Source organism: Zalophus californianus, chromosome 7, assembly GCF_009762305.2.
Source record: "Zalophus californianus isolate mZalCal1 chromosome 7, mZalCal1.pri.v2, whole genome shotgun sequence".
Lineage (NCBI taxonomy): Eukaryota > Metazoa > Chordata > Mammalia > Carnivora > Otariidae > Zalophus > Zalophus californianus.
In genome coordinates, this window is record NC_045601.1 from 101,734,088 (window position 1) to 101,751,485 (window position 17,398).

Below are 17,398 nucleotides of genomic sequence, written 5' to 3' on the forward strand. Positions count from 1 at the left end.
CATTGATTTCTGCTCCGATCTTTATTATTTCTCTTCTCCTGCTGGGTTTAGGCTTTCTTTGCTGTTCTTTCTCCAGCTCCTTTAGGTTTAGGGTTAGATTGTGTATTTGAGACCTTTCTTGTTTCTTGAGAAAGGCTTGTATTGCTATATACTTTCCTCTCAGGACTGCCTTTGCTGTATCCCAAAGATTTTGAACAGTTGTGTTTTCATTTTCATTGGTTTCCATGAGTTTTTTTAATTCTTCTTTAATTTCCTGGTTGACCCATTCATTCTTTAGTAGGATGCTCTTTAGCCTCCATGTATTTGAGTTCTTTCCGACTTTCCTCTTGTGATTGAGTTCTAGTTTCAAAGCATTGTGGTCTGAAAATATGCAGGGAATGATCCCAATCTTTTGGTACCAGTTGAGACCTGATTTGTGACCTAGGATGTGATCAATTCTGGAGAATGTTCCATGGGCACTAGAGAAGAATGTATATTCCGTTGCTTTGGGATGGAATGTTCTGAATATGTCTGTGAAGTCCATTTGGTCCAGTGTGTCATTTAAAGTCTTTATTTCCTTGTTGATCTTTTGCTTAGATGATCTGTCCATTTCCGTCAGGGGGGTGTTAAAGTCCCCCACTATTATTGTATTGTTGTCAATGTGTTTCTTTGCTTTTGTTATTAACTGCCTTATATAATTGGCTGCTCCCATGCTCGGGGCATAGATATTTAAAATTGTTAGATCTTCTTGTTGGATAGACCCTTTAAGTAGGATATAGTGTCCTTCCTCATCTCTTTACAGTCTTTGTTTTAAAATCTAGTTTGTCTGATATAAGGATTGCCACCCCAGCTTTCTTTTGGTGTCCATTAGCATGGTAAATGGTTTTCCACCCCCTCACTTTCAATCTGGGGGTGTCTTTGGGTCTAAAATGAGTCTCTTGCAGACAGCATATGGATGGGTCTTGTTTTTTAATCCAATCTGATAGCCTGTGTCTTTTGATTGGGGCATTGAGCCCATTTCCATTCAGGGTAACTATTGAAAGATATGAATTTAGTGCCATTGTATTGCCTGTAAGGTGACTGTTACTGTATGTTGTCTGTGTTCCTTTCTGATCTTTGCTGCTTTTAGGCTCTCTCTTTGCTTAGAGGACCCCTTTCAATATTTCTTGGAGGGCTGGTTTCATGTTTGCAAATTCCTTTAGTTTTTGTTTGTTCTGGAAGCTTTTTATCTCTCCTTCTATTTTCAATGACAGCCTAGCTGGATATAGTATTCTTGGCTGCATATTTTTCTCGTTTAGTGCTCTGAAGATATCTTGCCAGTCCTTTCTGGCCTGCCAGGTCTCTGTGGATAGGTCTGTTGCCAATCTAATATTTTTACCATTGTAGGTTACATATCTCTTCTCCTGAGCTGCTTTCAGGATTTTCTCTTTGTCTCTGAGACTCGTAAGTTTTACTATTAGATGTCGGGGTGTTGACCTATTTTTATTGATTTTGAGAGGGGTTCTCTGTGCCTCCTGGATTTTGATGCCTGTTTCCTTCTTCACATTAGGGAAGTTCTCTGCTATTATTTGCTCCAATATACCTTCTGCCCCTCTCTCTCTTTCTTCTTCTTCTGGGATCCCAATTATTCTAATGTTGTTTCGTCTTATCGAATGACTTATCTCTCGAATTCTGCCCTCGTGATCCTGTAGTTGTTTCTCCCTCTTTTTCTTAGCCTCTTTATTTTCCATCATTTGGTCTTCTATATCGCTGATTCTCTCTTCTGCCTCATTTATCCTAGCAGTTAGTGCCCCCATTTTTTATTGCACCTCATTAATAGCCTTTTTGATTTCGACTTGGTTAGATTTTAGGTCTTTTATTTCTCCAGAAAGGGTTTCTCTAATAACTTCCACGCTTTTTTCAAGCCCAGCTAGTATCTTTAAAGTCATGATTCTGAACTCTAGGTCCGACATCGTACTAATGTCCGTATTGAGTAGGTCCCTGGCTGACGGTACTACCTCTTGTTCTTTTTGCTGAGGTGATTTCTTTCGTCTTGTCATTTTGTCCAGAGGAGAAGAGATGAATGAGAGAACAAAATGCTAACAGGTTTACAACGTCCCCAGCAAATATACTGTATACAAATCAGAAAAGACCTGAAACCAGGGGAAAAGAAAGGGAAAGAAAGAAAAAAGAAAGAGAAAAAAAAAAAAGAAAAAAAAAAGATAAAAACAAAAACAGAACAATACAAAAAAAGCAGAATGTGATCAAATATGATCAGGCTAGTGCATAGATCAGTGCCACACACTAGATTTTGGGCGTATTTTCGTCTGTTAGAAAAAAGTGCCTCGTAAAATTTTAAAGGAAGAAAGACATATATGTACAAAATAAGGGTTGATACAATGAAGGGATAGGAGATGACTGTAAAGATGAAAATTATAAAAGATTTTATAAAAGGACTTGATAAGATAAGAAGTTGTTTGAAAAAAGAAAGAAGATTTAAAAAAAAAAGAAAAAAGGGAGAGAATGTGATCAGGCAGGAGACTAGAACAGAACCATACACTAGTGATTTAGGGTATATTTTTATCTGTTAGAAGAAACTGTATCTCAAAATTTTAAAGAGAGAACAACTTATATAAATATGCCAAAAATAAGGGTAACTACTATGAAGGGGTAAAATATGACTCTTCCAGTAAGTGGTCGCTTCTCTGTTCAGATAGTTGTTGCTACTCTCCTCTTTGATCTCCTGTTGAGTTCGTAGGTGTTCAGAATGGTTTGATCCCTATTCAGCTGAATTCCTGAGACCAGACGAAATCTAGGTCTCCTACTCCTCCGCCATCTTGCTCCGCCCCTCTAGAATTTCTAATTAATGTTCTTGAAGTCAACTTAATTCTTTTCTTATGAAACATTAAACTTACAACTAAAATAGTTATGACTTTATTAATATTAGTAATTATGTGATGTAACTAATTTGTATAGTTTATTAAAAATCTTTATATTCTTTTCCAGTTTTATTAATCTCTTTTTTTTATTAGCTCATTGATGAAATTGAAGAGATGGGTGGAATGGCCAAAGCTGTAGCGGAAGGAATACCTAAACTTCGAATTGAAGAATGTGCTGCCCGAAGGCAAGCAAGAATAGATTCTGGTAAGATAAATTGAAAACGTTTATGTGTGAAATCCAATATTTAAAAAGAAATACTAATTTCTGTTTGAAGAAAACATATATAGTTAATAAAACAAAAATAATGGAAAAATGAAACTTGGATAAAATGTTTCTCATTTCTATCTATCTACTTATCTCTCTCTCCATCTATCTCTCTGTCTTTCTATCCATCTCCCTGTTTGCATTTTTGCATGCATGGATGCACACAGGTAAGCATATGTAGAGTATGTGTGGAGGTATGCCCATTGTGTATATATACATGTATAGGTGGGTATCTCCAGCATTTTAAAGATGATATTATTATTGGTCATTTTGTTTTGCATTGGAGTATTTATTCTTTCAGTCAGTCAACACTTTTTTAGTATTTAGCATTTGAGGCACTGTACTATGTCTGGATATACAACTGTGAATAGATCAGGTAAGCTCTCTGCACCCTTAGAGCTTACATTTTTAGTAAGAGAGAGAGAAAATGAACAAGTAAACAAATAAATAAGCAAGATAATTATAGATTGTGATGAGTTCTATAAAGGAAATAAGGGGAAGGGGTGGGTGGCAGGGTGTCTTTAGATACAGTAATAATCTAGTACTTTGAGGCTAAATATTTTCTTACTATGTTAAGGAAATGTCTTTATAATTCTGGTTTATTACTTAACAAATTTTAAAAGTACTTTTTGTTAAAAGTGAGAATTCAAAAATACATTGGAAATGCTTTTGGATGTGAATCCTCTTCCTTATAAATCTTGATGTAGCTGCTATTATTATTTTAATTTTGTGGTGTTAGAAGAGGGTTTATCAGAAACTCTAGGGAAGCATATAGTTTGGGAGAATAATAAAAGTCCTCCCTTACAGAGATTCTGATACATACCGGTTCTTTCTCCTCTCATCCCCATTTTATTGGGATTTGCTTTGCTGATCTATATTGAAGTTTCATTAAGATTTAAGAATACTACTTGAAAATTTTAAGCTTATAAGGAAAGTATGTGATGATGAGAGCATTACTATTAGGCAATTATTTGTGAATAGAATCTACATATTATTTTCCTCTGGAAAATTAATAGGTTCTGAAATAATTGTTGGAGTAAATAAGTACCAACTGGATAAAGAAGAATCTGTAGAAGTTCTGGCAATTGATAATACTTCAGTGCGTAACAAACAGATTGAAAAACTCAAGAAGGTAATAATAGCTATCATTTTTTGAGTGCTTTCTGTGTTCTGGGCACTGTAAGCCCTTACATTGTCTTTCTTAATCCTTATAACAACCATATGAGCTGGGTATTATTTCCCAACATTTTAAAGTTAAGGAAACTAAAGATAAGGGAGATTAAGAAACTTGCCCGGAATAAATAATTGAATAGTTGAGACTCAAATCTAAGTCTGTTGACACCAAACACTCATGTTTTAAATCATTATAACTGCCTTTGTGAAACTTACATATTATTATTAAAAACCACAATAATAATAATAATACCTCCCATAATTTACAGATTAAAACAAAGGCTTAAATGATTATATAACTCACTCAAAATTAAAAACAAAATTAAGTTCAGAGTATCTGAACCCAGGGCTTCTCACTATAATTTGTTTCCACTAGACCGTGGTTTCTGATACTACTATGAAAGAATCATTTGCTTTCGTTTTTTTTTTTTAAGTCAAATATATCTTAATGGTGCTTTAGTAAGACAGTTTATAAGTGAAAGATAATTATTTTGATTGAAACTAGAGTACTATCCTAACTTTATTTCCAATTTCTTGCCAAGATGAATCAATGTTTATGAGATACCAAGACAGATAAAACATATTCTTATAGTTGTAACTTATATATTTCCATTGTACGATGCTTACCGCGGTCTCTTAATCTCTGGCTTTTATAATTACTGTTATTTTTAAGGCAAGAAACTTGACATTCTTCAGCGATCTTTAATGGTTTTCCTCGGTTTACTTTCCCTGTGATAATTTAAGATCTTTTTTCCCCCCCTCAGTTGAGATGTTCTCAGGGCTCTAATAGAGCTTGTTCAGTTAGACTGAATGCACAACTATCCTCTTCCGTTTTTTTAATGGCAGACGTTTAATGACATTATTTCTATTTTCACCCTCAATCAGGAGATAACGACTCTCTCACATTTTTGTCACTTTTTAAAAAGGTCCTATTTAGGATGTAGCATTTTATTTTCAGTTATCACAAAAGTCTCAACATTTATTCTATTTGGAAAACTTTTCTTCTCTCTTATACTTTAGGCTTTTATTAACTCTGCACTCTCACAGCTGGAGGGGTTCCATTTGCCATAAATATTGTTAAACTTTATTTCAGGCAAGAGAGAAATTCACTAGTGATGATGGAATTGGGTTTTTCCTTGCCCTTAGTATAGGATTTCTGGTCCACTTCTGCTTATAGATATTAGATGATATTAGTAGCATCTTGAGCAGTATCATATTTTAGACTCTTTTATAGGTGGTGTAAACTTGTAAAAAATTGGATTTTAGATAACTTTGTTTAGGCAGGTTGTTGGCAGAGCAGAGTAGAGCTAGGACCTGAGGGGAAAAGTTTTTGACCATGCTTTTCATTGTCTTTTTGTCTCTGTTGAAATATTTCTCATTGTCTCTTGTCTCTTTTTCTCTCTTTTTGGATTATTTTTATTTTTATTTTTTAAGCCCAACATGGGGCTTAAACTCACAACCCAGAGATTAAGACCTGAGCTGAGATCAAGAGTCCGACGCTTAACTGACTGAACCACCCAGGCGCCCCTCTTTGGATTAATTTTAACTAAAGAAAAATCATACACATAGATATTATTACCAATATAGTGTTAATTAGCTAAGGAAAACAACATATAACTGAACTATTCTTGAAGTTGTAATCTATTACTATTTTTTCATCCTTGTCACTATTATTCTTATAGTGTACCTTTGAAATTACTCATGTAAAACATCTACCTGTTTTCGATGTCTTGTTACATTAGTAAAGCCTAAGTATCACGTATTACTTGGGAGAGTCACCACTATTATTTATTGTTAATAAATAAATGTTATTTATAACATTTTATTACAGTTAATAAATGCTTATTTCTGATTTATCAGGATTATGCTGAATTCAATATTATTTTAGGAAGTCCTTAAATGTTTGTTGAATGAGTGAATGAATAAATTGAATGAGTATCAGACCTAGGATACATATTATTCTCTCCTTTCTTTTCCTTTTGCTTTTGAGTTTAGGATTATGGAACAATTTCTATGTGATGTATATCAGTATCTGATTTCCTGATCTCTGTTTTATTCTCTATTCATGTAAATTGTCCCCTTTCTTAACCTTTTTCATAAGGTCAAATGCAGCAGGGATCAAGATTTGGCTGAACAGTGTCTAGCTGCACTTACTGAATGTGCTGCCAGTGGAGATGGGAACATTCTGGCTCTTGCAGTGGATGCAGCTCGTGCAAGGTGAGGGTATTTAAGTTTGGAGATTTCCAAATACCAGAAGTTGACCAGTTTAGCTTTTCAACGTGTACTTAAATAAAAGGTTGATCATATAAACCATGTGAGCTGAAACAAAAATATTGGAAACTCAAATGAAGTTAGTTTTTATTTTTCTTAAATATCTGTGCACTTAACAGCATTCATGGTTTTTTTAAACATATAAACATTAAGAGGTTTTAATCTTCTTAAATAAAATTTAAAAATGAAACTTTAACATTTAAAATATGCCAAACATGAAGTCCTCAGGTTTTGAGAAAGTCCATCTTACGAGGGAAAATACCTTCAGGTCATTAGTAACTAGCTAATGTAGCTCTAAACATTTCTACAAATAGATGAACAAAACAGGGCAAAAGTGATTGCTTTTGTCAAATTCAGTTACTAGCAAAATAAGGTAGTGAGAACTGTTCAGGTATATGTACTCATTTCCCATCTCCAGGGAAAAGCCAGAGGTTGGTCATTTTAGCAGGTAGATGGTAATGAATTATAAATGAACTCACGTATGTTCTTCACCAAGGGCATCATGAAACCTTTCTGAGCAGGAAACATGCTTAAGCTTTTCCCTTTCCTTCACTGGATGAAAGGTAGCATGCTGAGCACCCCAGGAACCCATGTGCCACAGTGCAATGCAGTGCAGGACACAGTGCAGCTGGTGGCCAGCTAGCCAAATGGTGGCGTTCCCGAAGACATTTTATTCATGTACAGTACTTGGATATCACCAGGGTTTGAGCAGATAGAGCTTTATTCATGATACTCTAGGGTCCACTGTCCTGTAAGCATGTGGAGCTATTAAAGGTATATTAAAAAAATCAACAAACTGATCCTGTAAACCACAGAAAATGTTCTCCCAATACATGATGTCGCTAAATGAATTATTTTTGCTTTTGTTGTTTATTGCTTAATTAACTTTTTTTTAAACATGTTGTTTTAAGTGTTTAAGGGGTAAACAGTATGTGGGTTGGGTTTTTGTTTTTGTTTTTTTTTTTTTCCAGTTTTAATTTCTTAAATAAGAAAACTTCTCTGCTTATAGTCCTCGAATGGTCTCCCATACTTTCTAAATTAAAACCTAATCTTAGAATGGCCTGCAAGATTGTGTGAGATATGACTCTGCTTCCTTCAAATGCTGTGTCCCCAGTGTCCTTCCTAGTTGTAGAACAAAGAGCATGTTTTTCTACCTCTCAAACTTTTTTGCATTTAGTACTTTCTTTTTCAGTTTTCCCCCTTAAATTCACTTGAGTTTCTCCTTCTCATCATTTAGGTCTTAGTTCAAAAGTTATATCTTCATATCTTCAATATCTTTGAGTAGCTTTCCCAGAGACCCCATTTCACCTGTTTCAGTGTGTTCGTAGTGCTTATTATCATATGAAATTCTTATTAATTCATTTGTGTGCATGTGTATTGTCTGTATCCCCTGCTAAATGATAAGCTCTGTAAGAGCAGGTACTTTCCCCCGCCGTCTTATCATCATATGTCTAGCACTTACCATTCTTGGCCCATATTAGGCACTCAATAATTGTTGAATGAATTAGTGAACAAACGGATGGAATATGCTAGAAGACTTACTTTTTATCAAAATGTATCAGCAGGAGGGGCCCCTGAGTGGGTCGGGCAGTTAAGCGTCTAACTCTTGATTCCAGTTCAGGTCATGATCTCAGGGCTGTGAGATCAGGCCCTGCTTTGGGCTCCACGCTGGATGTGGAGCCTGCTTAAGATTCTCTCTCTCTCTCAAAAAAAAAAAAGTATCAGTGGGAATCTTGCTCTCTTTGCCTATTTGTATTGTTAAGTGGTGAATTATTCAGTAACCTTCACATGCTTATCTACTTATAGTTTTTAAGTCATTCAGTTATTTTCAAATTAACAAATGTTAAAAAGTTTACTATGTATAAAGGCATCCAGAATCATTTTTCATAAGTATTCTGAGGAAAGATGCTTTCATCAATGCAGTAAAAAAATTCTTATTTAAGAGAAATAAGTCAGTCAGAGAAAGACAAATACCATAAGATTTTTTCTTTTAAAGATTTTATTTATTTATTTGACAGAGAGAGACACAGCGAGAGAGGGAACACAAGTGAGGGAGAGGGAGAAGCAGGCTTCCCGCCGAGCAGGGAGCCTGATGTGGGGTCAATCCCAGGACCCCGGGATCATGACCTGAGTCGAAGGCAAGCACTTAATGACTGAGCCACCCAGGCACCCCCAATACCATAAGATTTTTGATAGCATAGTTTTTACTTAGGTAATAAAGTATGTCTAATTATATTGAATATTAAAGTCAGTAAATATTTTTATCTCAAATGATGTTAAGAGAACCTCTGTTTTATTATTTTAATATTTTAGATGTACAGTTGGGGAAATCACAGATGCTATGAAAAAGGTGTTTGGTGAGCATAAAGCTAATGATCGTATGGTGAGTGGAGCCTATCGCCAGGAATTTGGAGAAAGTAAAGAGATATCATATGCTATCAAGAGGTAATATGTGAGATTTCTTTCACCAGAATGTCTTTTCTGTTAACATAATCCCCATGAATCAACTGTGGGCTTAATTTTCTCACATACCATTTGGAAAATATTTGAATTGACTTTCCTGTTAGTCTGTAGTTTTACTAATATAATACTTTGAATTTTCACTATAGTTCCCTTAGGAGTTTCTCATTTAAAACAAATGTTTTTTTAACTAACACTGATATTGTTTCATATCCCCTAGGTAGTTATATTTCAGTCTCCTTACTACAGTATACTTTCATATTTTCCTGTTTATTCAAATTGTTTAATTGCTCAAATAATTCTAAAATAATTTCCTCTTTGAAAATAAGTATTTGGTTGCCATCTATGCATAAATTAAAATCAGGCTCTCTGAACTGACAATAAATAGCACTGTCAAACATGATTAGGAAATATAAATTAATATAAATTGATCATACTTCCCAGGTGTAAATGTAGCTTCCTAATGATTTTTTTTCTCAACCTTTGTAATAAATTTCCCTCTTTTTATGTCACTAGTTATATATGAGATAAATATCAAAACATCCAAGTTGAAAGTCATCAAAATGGAACTTTTTTTTTCTTTTAACAAAAACAAGTGTACTTTTTAATGTGGGGTGTAAATTTATTGATTTAAGCTGGCAGACATTTTGATTATATGTCATTAGAAGGCACCACATTACAGTCAGCTTGGAGGAGTTCACATTTGTGATGAGTAGGTGAGATATAGTTCAAAGCAACTAGTGAGTCACATTTGTATAAATAACTCTGAAAGGCACCTTTTAATTTATATTTAAATATTTGTGCATATTATACTCTGGAGACTGGCTTATGAAAGTGAAAAGTTGTCATTTCCTCATCTTGCTTCACTATGGTGTTCTCAAGTGTTATGGGCTTATTGGCTGTGCCATCTTTCAGATTTTCCTCTAAGGGGAAGATGGTAAGCATATCCAGGCTTTAATGGAATTCTCAGTTTAAATTAGAGATACTCACAAAGTATGAGTAAACAGATATAAAAAGGTGTTTTTAAATAAACTTGAAAAATTTGGTGTGAATAAATTACAGTTTTTATGTCTTACCTTTGGACAATTAATATAGAAATTGTATTTTATTATTTTTAACAACTGCTGTGTTTTGAAATGTTCTTAGGGTTAATAAATTCATGGAACATGAAGGTCGCAGACCTCGTCTTCTTGTGGCAAAAATGGGACAAGATGGACATGACAGAGGTGCAAAAGTTATTGCTACAGGATTTGCTGACCTTGGTTTTGATGTGGACATAGGTCCTCTTTTTCAGGTACTGAAAATTTTGGGGGGAATTTCCAAAAGATTGTCATAAATCACTTATATTTTGAACAAATAATGATAAGATGATAAACCATGATGTTTTTCAAGTTGTAAAAGAAGAAAATGAGTTCAACAAATTCCCCAATTTATTTTTGAATGCATATAAATCCAGTTAATTATGACAGAAATAGGAAAGTAATGTAATTTATGTTAATGTACTTGTTTCTCAGATTTTGTAAAAATCGGTAACTAAAATTGTTATTAGGCATCTGAAACTGAAGGTTACTTTCAATGATCTTTTTATATCATTTATTGAGATTTGACTAATAATTTGTTGGAAAGATAACCCACGTTGGATTGGTGGAAAGTGTTTTGAAGGGGAAATCAGGCATCAGAGTGAGAGAATATCATAATTAGATATTCTCTTCTGTTATTCTTTAGTAGTATTTTATTTAATCACAGAATATTTGATCCAGCCCGCTAATAACTTGTTGGAAGTAAATGAAGGTGAAATTCTCTATAGAGTGATACAATAATCATTCTCTACAAAATATATTTGCTTGAGTACATTGTAATAACTTTCATATTACAAGCTGTATCCACTATATACTTACTGATCATCTACCAAATGCTAGGTTCTGAGTTGAATAAGGTATGATTTTGTCTTCAGGGAGGTTATAGACTCCTAATCAGAAAGAGATTTACTTACCAGTTATCACATCAGAGTAATAGTTAATGTAATTAAAGTTTGAACAAGGAACTTGTCCAAGTATTCTAGGAACTTATGGTTGAACTGTGCCTTTTGGAAGCCTAGAGAGCAAGGCAGGGAAGGGCGTGCTAAGAAGAGTTGGCTTGAGCAGAGGTGCAGAGGTACAGGGTCATGAAGGCGTGATGCCTTCCGGTGACTAAGAAGTTCAGTATGATTAGAATACAGAGCTTGGGATGGTATGTAGATTGCGATGAATAGCCTTATATGTGCCATTCTAAGAAGTATGAACATTATCCCAAAGGTGTTTAGGCAGAGTGACAATCAAATATATACTTTAGAAAGCTCACTTTCCAGGAAAATCACTTTCTGAAGTGGTTTGAGAGGAGCTGTGACTAGATGTAAGGAATCCAGTTAAGATGTTCAGTAATCTGAGTGAGAAACAGGGCAGGCCTTACCCAAGGCAGTGTCAGAGTCTTAGCAGAAGTCGGCTAAGATTGTGAAGAAAATTTAAAGAAGGGACTATTTACGATAAGGAGGCAGGCTTAAGAGAACCAGCTTATGGAACATTCAGATGAAGATGACTGTGTAAGTTGGATATGCATGTCTGGGGCATAGAAGAGAGGCCTCCATTACTTAAAACTGTGAAAACTGATTTAACTTCCCATCACGAATATATATCGCAAGATGAGAACTTGAACATTAAAAGGAAAAAGAGAAGGAGGCAGCAAAGGAGGAAATGGGGTGAGGAGTGAGATAAAAACTGAGGAAGAAGGAGAGTTTCAGGGAAAAGGAAGTACTGTTATTCCACACTGTGGGTGGGTCAACTAAGATGAAGACTTAAGAGTATTTGTTGCATTTTTACCAGCCAGAAGTAAACCTTCCTGAAGAGGCCCATGCCCTGTGGAATCTGTAAGATTTTTCCCTTTTTGAATTTTATTTTAATTAATTAATTTTTTTATTATGTTCAGTTAGCCAACATATAGTACATCATTAGTTTTTGATGTAGTGTTCAACAGTGAATTTTTAAATATTACTGTAGAGAGTCTAGAAGAAGTTTTTATTATGAAGAGTTAACCTGAACTTGTGGAGATAACATCTTTGAACTGTGTTGGTAGGTAAATTCATAAATACATTTAAGCTAGGTTTTGTTAAGAACCTCACATATATTTTAGATTAAATAAAGATATATATTTAGATTGCTTTCATTCTTCCATTGAGTTGAATACTTTCCCATTCTAGTTTTTTACTTACATTCTACTACCCTTTTACTTTCCTTTCTGTTTGTTTTAGAGAGGGGGAGAGAGAGAGAGAGAGAGGAGGGAGGGACAGAGGGGGAGGGAGACAAGCAGATTTCCCACTCAGCGGGGAGCCCCAGGCGGGCCTTGATCCCCAGGACCTTGAGATCATGACCTGAGCTGAAATCAAGAGTCCAGTGCTTAACCACCTGAGCCACCCAGGTGCCCCTTTGTTTGTTTTAAATAATGACCAAATATAATACATTCCTGATATTTAGTAATTAGCTTTTGGGAAATATTTCTTATAAAATAAAAGTAATTAAAAACAATGGTTGTCATCCATTGGCACTTAAAAGAATTTTTCAAAGAGCTGCAAGTTCATTTCCCCGTTACATGCCATCTATAAAAATATAATTTGCCATTTAGTACCACCAACTTTGTTAACATAATACTTTGTCATTAAAAAAAAGAAAAGAAACACTTATCTATGGATGGAGGTACTTTCCTGCAGTTCTGTGTATGATTTAAGTAAAATTAGATTTGGAAGTTTTAAAATGTTCAATATTTGGTAACATAAAATACAGTTTAATATATATAAGCATAAAGCATGGAACTGAATTGTTTAAATGGAATTTTAATCTAATAAATTTTGGTAACATGGGTGATATGAATGATCAATCATGCATAAGTCAATTAAATTTCTTAATGCATTAATACTAAGAATATGCACATTTTCTTAAAGGTTTTAATTTCATAGGTTATATTTTTCACAGACTGAAGGTTTTACCAATATGCTGTTTGATTTACTTAGAGATCTTCTTGAATGTGGCTTCATTACTGAGAGCGTAGGATCTTTTGTTTTCACACTGAAATTATGAGCGTTAAAATATTGCAAATTAAGGAAATCTTCAGATTTTAATAATTTTTTTGAGCTTATAATTGTTCAGTGGTTTCTGAGATAACTTTATCCTCCCCAAATTTCTCAATTTACATTATATTTACAATGAGAAACTTGTAGGTATCTTTTATATGAAGTTATTTAAATACATGCAGATTATCAAAGCAGATGCCACAGAGTCATTGCAGAGAATGAATATGATCCTGGGTAACTCAGTTCATAATTGAATACTTGAAAATATCCTTTATGATTCTGTATAGCATACTGGTTAAATCCAGTTAATAATGAAGAACAGCCTTCTTGACACCATTCCTTCTCTTGTTTATGTATTTGCCAGGATGCTGTAGCCCCTTAACTGGTTTCTAGAGTTCTCATGTTATTTTGATTCATGTGTTGCTTTCAATTCAGTGTCTTCATGGGAGACCGAGGCCTCAGCTTCCTAGTGTGCCATCTTGCTAATGTCGCTCTTTCCCATTCTGTTTTAAAACCTAAGATTCACTTTTCACATCGAATTTATTTTGTCTTTTACTTCTTCATAGATACTATAACATGTTGTCTTATACTTCTCAACCACTCAGTAAATGTTGATAAGACAACAGATGTATTTTTCAAAAATTATAATGTGAAGAGATAATAACATTTGCCTATATTCCTTATCCTAAAAGTTTTTTGGGGGAACTATATTTTGGTGTAACTTAAATCTAATTGATAAATTCTAGGGCTAGAAGCAAATGCAGCACTGGTGCTTATCAATTGGATGAGTTGGTATTTATGATTTGAGAATGATGAAATATCAAATTATATTCACTTCAAGATTTTTAATGAGGAAAACCTCAGAATGTCAATCAAGTAGATAACAGTTTTAAAATACTCTTTGGAATAAATGATGATTTGTTTCTTTACTTTCTGATTGCTTAGACTCCCCGTGAAGTGGCCCAGCAGGCCGTGGATGCAGATGTGCACGCTGTGGGTGTGAGCACACTCGCTGCTGGTCATAAAACCCTAGTTCCTGAGCTCATCAAAGAGCTCAACTCCCTGGGACGGCCAGATATTCTTGTCATGTGTGGAGGGGTGATACCACCACAGGTATTGTTCATCTCCTGTATTTTTCTAGTACTATGATGGGAATCCTGAGTAATATTAGTTTATATGTAGTTCCCTTTACTGTATACATTTACTAAAGATAAATTTGCTGTAGATATTGATCTAAATTATTTTCTAGTGATTTTACTAAGTAAATTTTACTAAAAAAGTGGGCAATGTTCTTTCCTATTCAAGCTATATTGTAATTCATTATGTGTAATTTAACAATTTACAAAGCTTCTATGAGGGAATTACCTCTTTGCAAACTAGTAACCTAGATAGAGATCTACTTTCTTCATATTCAGTAAAGAATGATGGAAAAGGAACAGGATAAAAGTAATAAATAGAGAAGAATGGTAAACACAGTGCATATATCAACCCCTAGCCACAGACAGTGAGCACTCCTTGTGGTAAATGAATTGAGTCCTTTGGTTAACCAGTCAGCACTTGCTTCCGTTGTTTGAAAGTGCTACCTTGTTCAGTCCTTCCATGTTTCCATCCATGACTGTTGCCCTAACTCCGAACTGTATCAGTTACATGGTTTTGTAAAACTTCTTTTTCATTAAAGCTGATTTGATTGGGGTGTAATTTTCTTAGATCCAAAAATACCCTAATTCAGAAGTAAATGGAATCAGCCTGTCCTGAAAATTCAATAATTTGAATTTCCCCTGATTGGGGAAGAGGTGGATTCTTGAACAAAAATGTGGATCATCTTAGAAAAGGAGAAATGAATGCTAAGTAACAGTCAGTGATGTCAGTTAATTTATTAATGGGGTGGGGGGATACCTTCCACATATTACCTTACCTGTTAGTTAAAATAATTAGTTAAGATGTAGATTTGGTGTACTTCCAGTCCAGTTTTTAATTATATCAAGTTTCCTTTTTATATTGAGAATGGAAAAAATAGAAGTGTATATGATATTGCTCTAAGAAAATAATTGATAGATGCTACAATGACCCCTCCACTAGAGCAGGAATCAGTGGAGTGTGATCTTATATCTGGGCCTACAATTTTTTTCCTCCATACCACTCAGAATATAAAATAGTGACTTATGACTACTTATGAAATCAGAAAATATATGTATGAAATTGTGAGTTTGATAATGTGGGGCTAGCAGGCAAACTATATATTATTTATTCTTTCTAACAACACAGTACTTAAGGTGATATAGTCAACACAAAACTGCTTTTGTTAATGTACTTGCCTATTTTCACAAATATCGTTTACTATATGGGAATATAAAGGGCGTTTATTTATTGTCTATCTATGGAAACTTTTATCTGTATTGCAGTTTTAGAGTCTATAATCTCTAAACTCTTAGATGTGATGTTAAAATTTAAAGAACCAAAATAATTAGGCTGCACAAAATATTGGAATTGAATATGAGTAGACAAAAAACACAGGTCTGTTACCTAAGTGAGCTGACATCTTCAAGAAATATATTTCACAGAAGTTGTATTAACCCTCTGGATATTTGAATTACTCAGAACATCTGTAGATGTTTTCCATACTTTTTTCCCTGTGAGTTTAAAGACTGAAGATTATTTTCTGTAATGGCACACATGTGTGTTAATATGAGTATCCTTCATAATATAACTGTAGCAGTCAACATCGATGTGTACACAGCATAATGTATAAACCTCAATCACTGTGTTGTACACCTGAAACCCTGTAGCACTGTGTGTCAACTATATTCGAATAAAAAAAAAGTAAAAGAAAACACCCCCCAAAAGTATCACCATTCAGCGGCACCTGGGTGGCTTAGTCCTTAAGCGTCTGCCTTCGGCTCAGGTCATGATCCCAGGGTCTTGGGATCGAGCCCTGCATTGGGCTGCCTGCTCCGCGGGAAGCCTGCTTCTCCCTCTCCCACTCCCCCTGCTTGAGTCCTCTCTCGCTGTGTCTCTCTCTGTCAAATAAATAAATAAAATATTAAGAAAAAAAGAAAAAGTATCACCATTCACTAACTGCAGACAAAATATCTTAGAGGAAATAAATAGCCTTGTAAACTCAAACCTATAATGTGATACTACATTCAACACAAATAATGACAAGTAGTGATAATTTAGGTGAGAGAAAATTATGTGGTTTTGGGCTTGGAAGTTCTTGATCAGTAGGTCATACTGCTTCTTACCACATATCACACACTGGGGTATTTGGAAAATGGGTGCTAGTGGTTATTATTAGCAATCCCGGGGAAGGATTCTTTTCAGCTCCAAATGCGAATGGTATACCAGTTGAGAAAGCTGGGGGCATAGGCGACAAAGAATAAAGGACAGTGTTTGTTGTCCTAGTTTCATTTCCTTGAAATTAGAAATATTGCCTCTTCTATTAATTAAACAAATTCTTTCAACAGGATTATGAATTTCTGTTTGAAGTCGGAGTTTCCAATGTATTTGGTCCTGGGACTCGAATTCCAAAGGCTGCCGTTCAAGTGCTTGATGATATTGAGAAGTGTTTGGAAAAGAAGCAGCAGTCTATGTAACATCCTGTTTTTGTGTTAGCTTTTTTCTAAAATAGTCTTTCAATGACAGAGAGTAAAACCATGTCTTCAATTTAATTCAACACTTGATATATGCTTTCTTGAAAGCTTTACATTAAAATACCTGACTTATAAGAATTTTGTGATGCTCTAATTGTATATGTACCGTCTTTAAAAATTAAAAAAAGTATATACCCTTAAAAACTTTACATGTTTAATACTTCATCAGAAACTCTAGACAAAGGTATTATTTTAAAAAGTCGTATTTATTTGAAGTATTTCTTATAAAACTATTTCTATTTTAAAAATTAAACTTTACCTAAAAAAAAGTCTGACTAGTCCCAATTCTTCAATTTAGCATTATATTGACTTGAGTACCAGAAAACAAAATCCATATATGAACAAAATAACTAACGCCTATCTTGGAAAAAATACGAAGAGTATTTATATAGAGAAATATATTATGGTTGTGATCTTCAACCAAATTCTACTGGAATCACTTCAATAAGAATATTTAATCAGACCTAAAGGTTGGAATAAGGAAGAAATGTCAGAATATTTCTTCAAATCTGACTTTACTTTCTTCCTGAACATGTGACCTCATTATTGCTGGCTTGGCTCAAGACCCAGGAGAGTGGGTGTT

The 17,398-nt window shown here is 34.4% G+C and overlaps 1 protein-coding gene across 3 annotated transcripts in view; it reads left to right on the forward strand.

The window, feature by feature from the left end:
• The window catches only part of MMUT (methylmalonyl-CoA mutase), a 35,770-nt gene extending 18,686 nt beyond the window's left edge, over nt 1–17,084 (forward strand). For all 3 annotated transcript variants that reach the window (XM_027602528.2, XM_027602530.2, XM_027602529.2), the window contains exons 7-13: nt 2,991–3,102; nt 4,179–4,294; nt 6,437–6,552; nt 8,920–9,051; nt 10,213–10,360; nt 14,111–14,278; nt 16,630–17,084. In XM_027602528.2, coding sequence (XP_027458329.1) covers nt 2,991–3,102; nt 4,179–4,294; nt 6,437–6,552; nt 8,920–9,051; nt 10,213–10,360; nt 14,111–14,278; nt 16,630–16,758 — 921 coding nt within the window. In that variant the 3' untranslated portion in view covers nt 16,759–17,084. The remainder of the gene's footprint in view (nt 1–2,990; nt 3,103–4,178; nt 4,295–6,436; nt 6,553–8,919; nt 9,052–10,212; nt 10,361–14,110; nt 14,279–16,629) is intronic.
• Nucleotides 17,085–17,398: the final 314 nt, after the last annotated feature.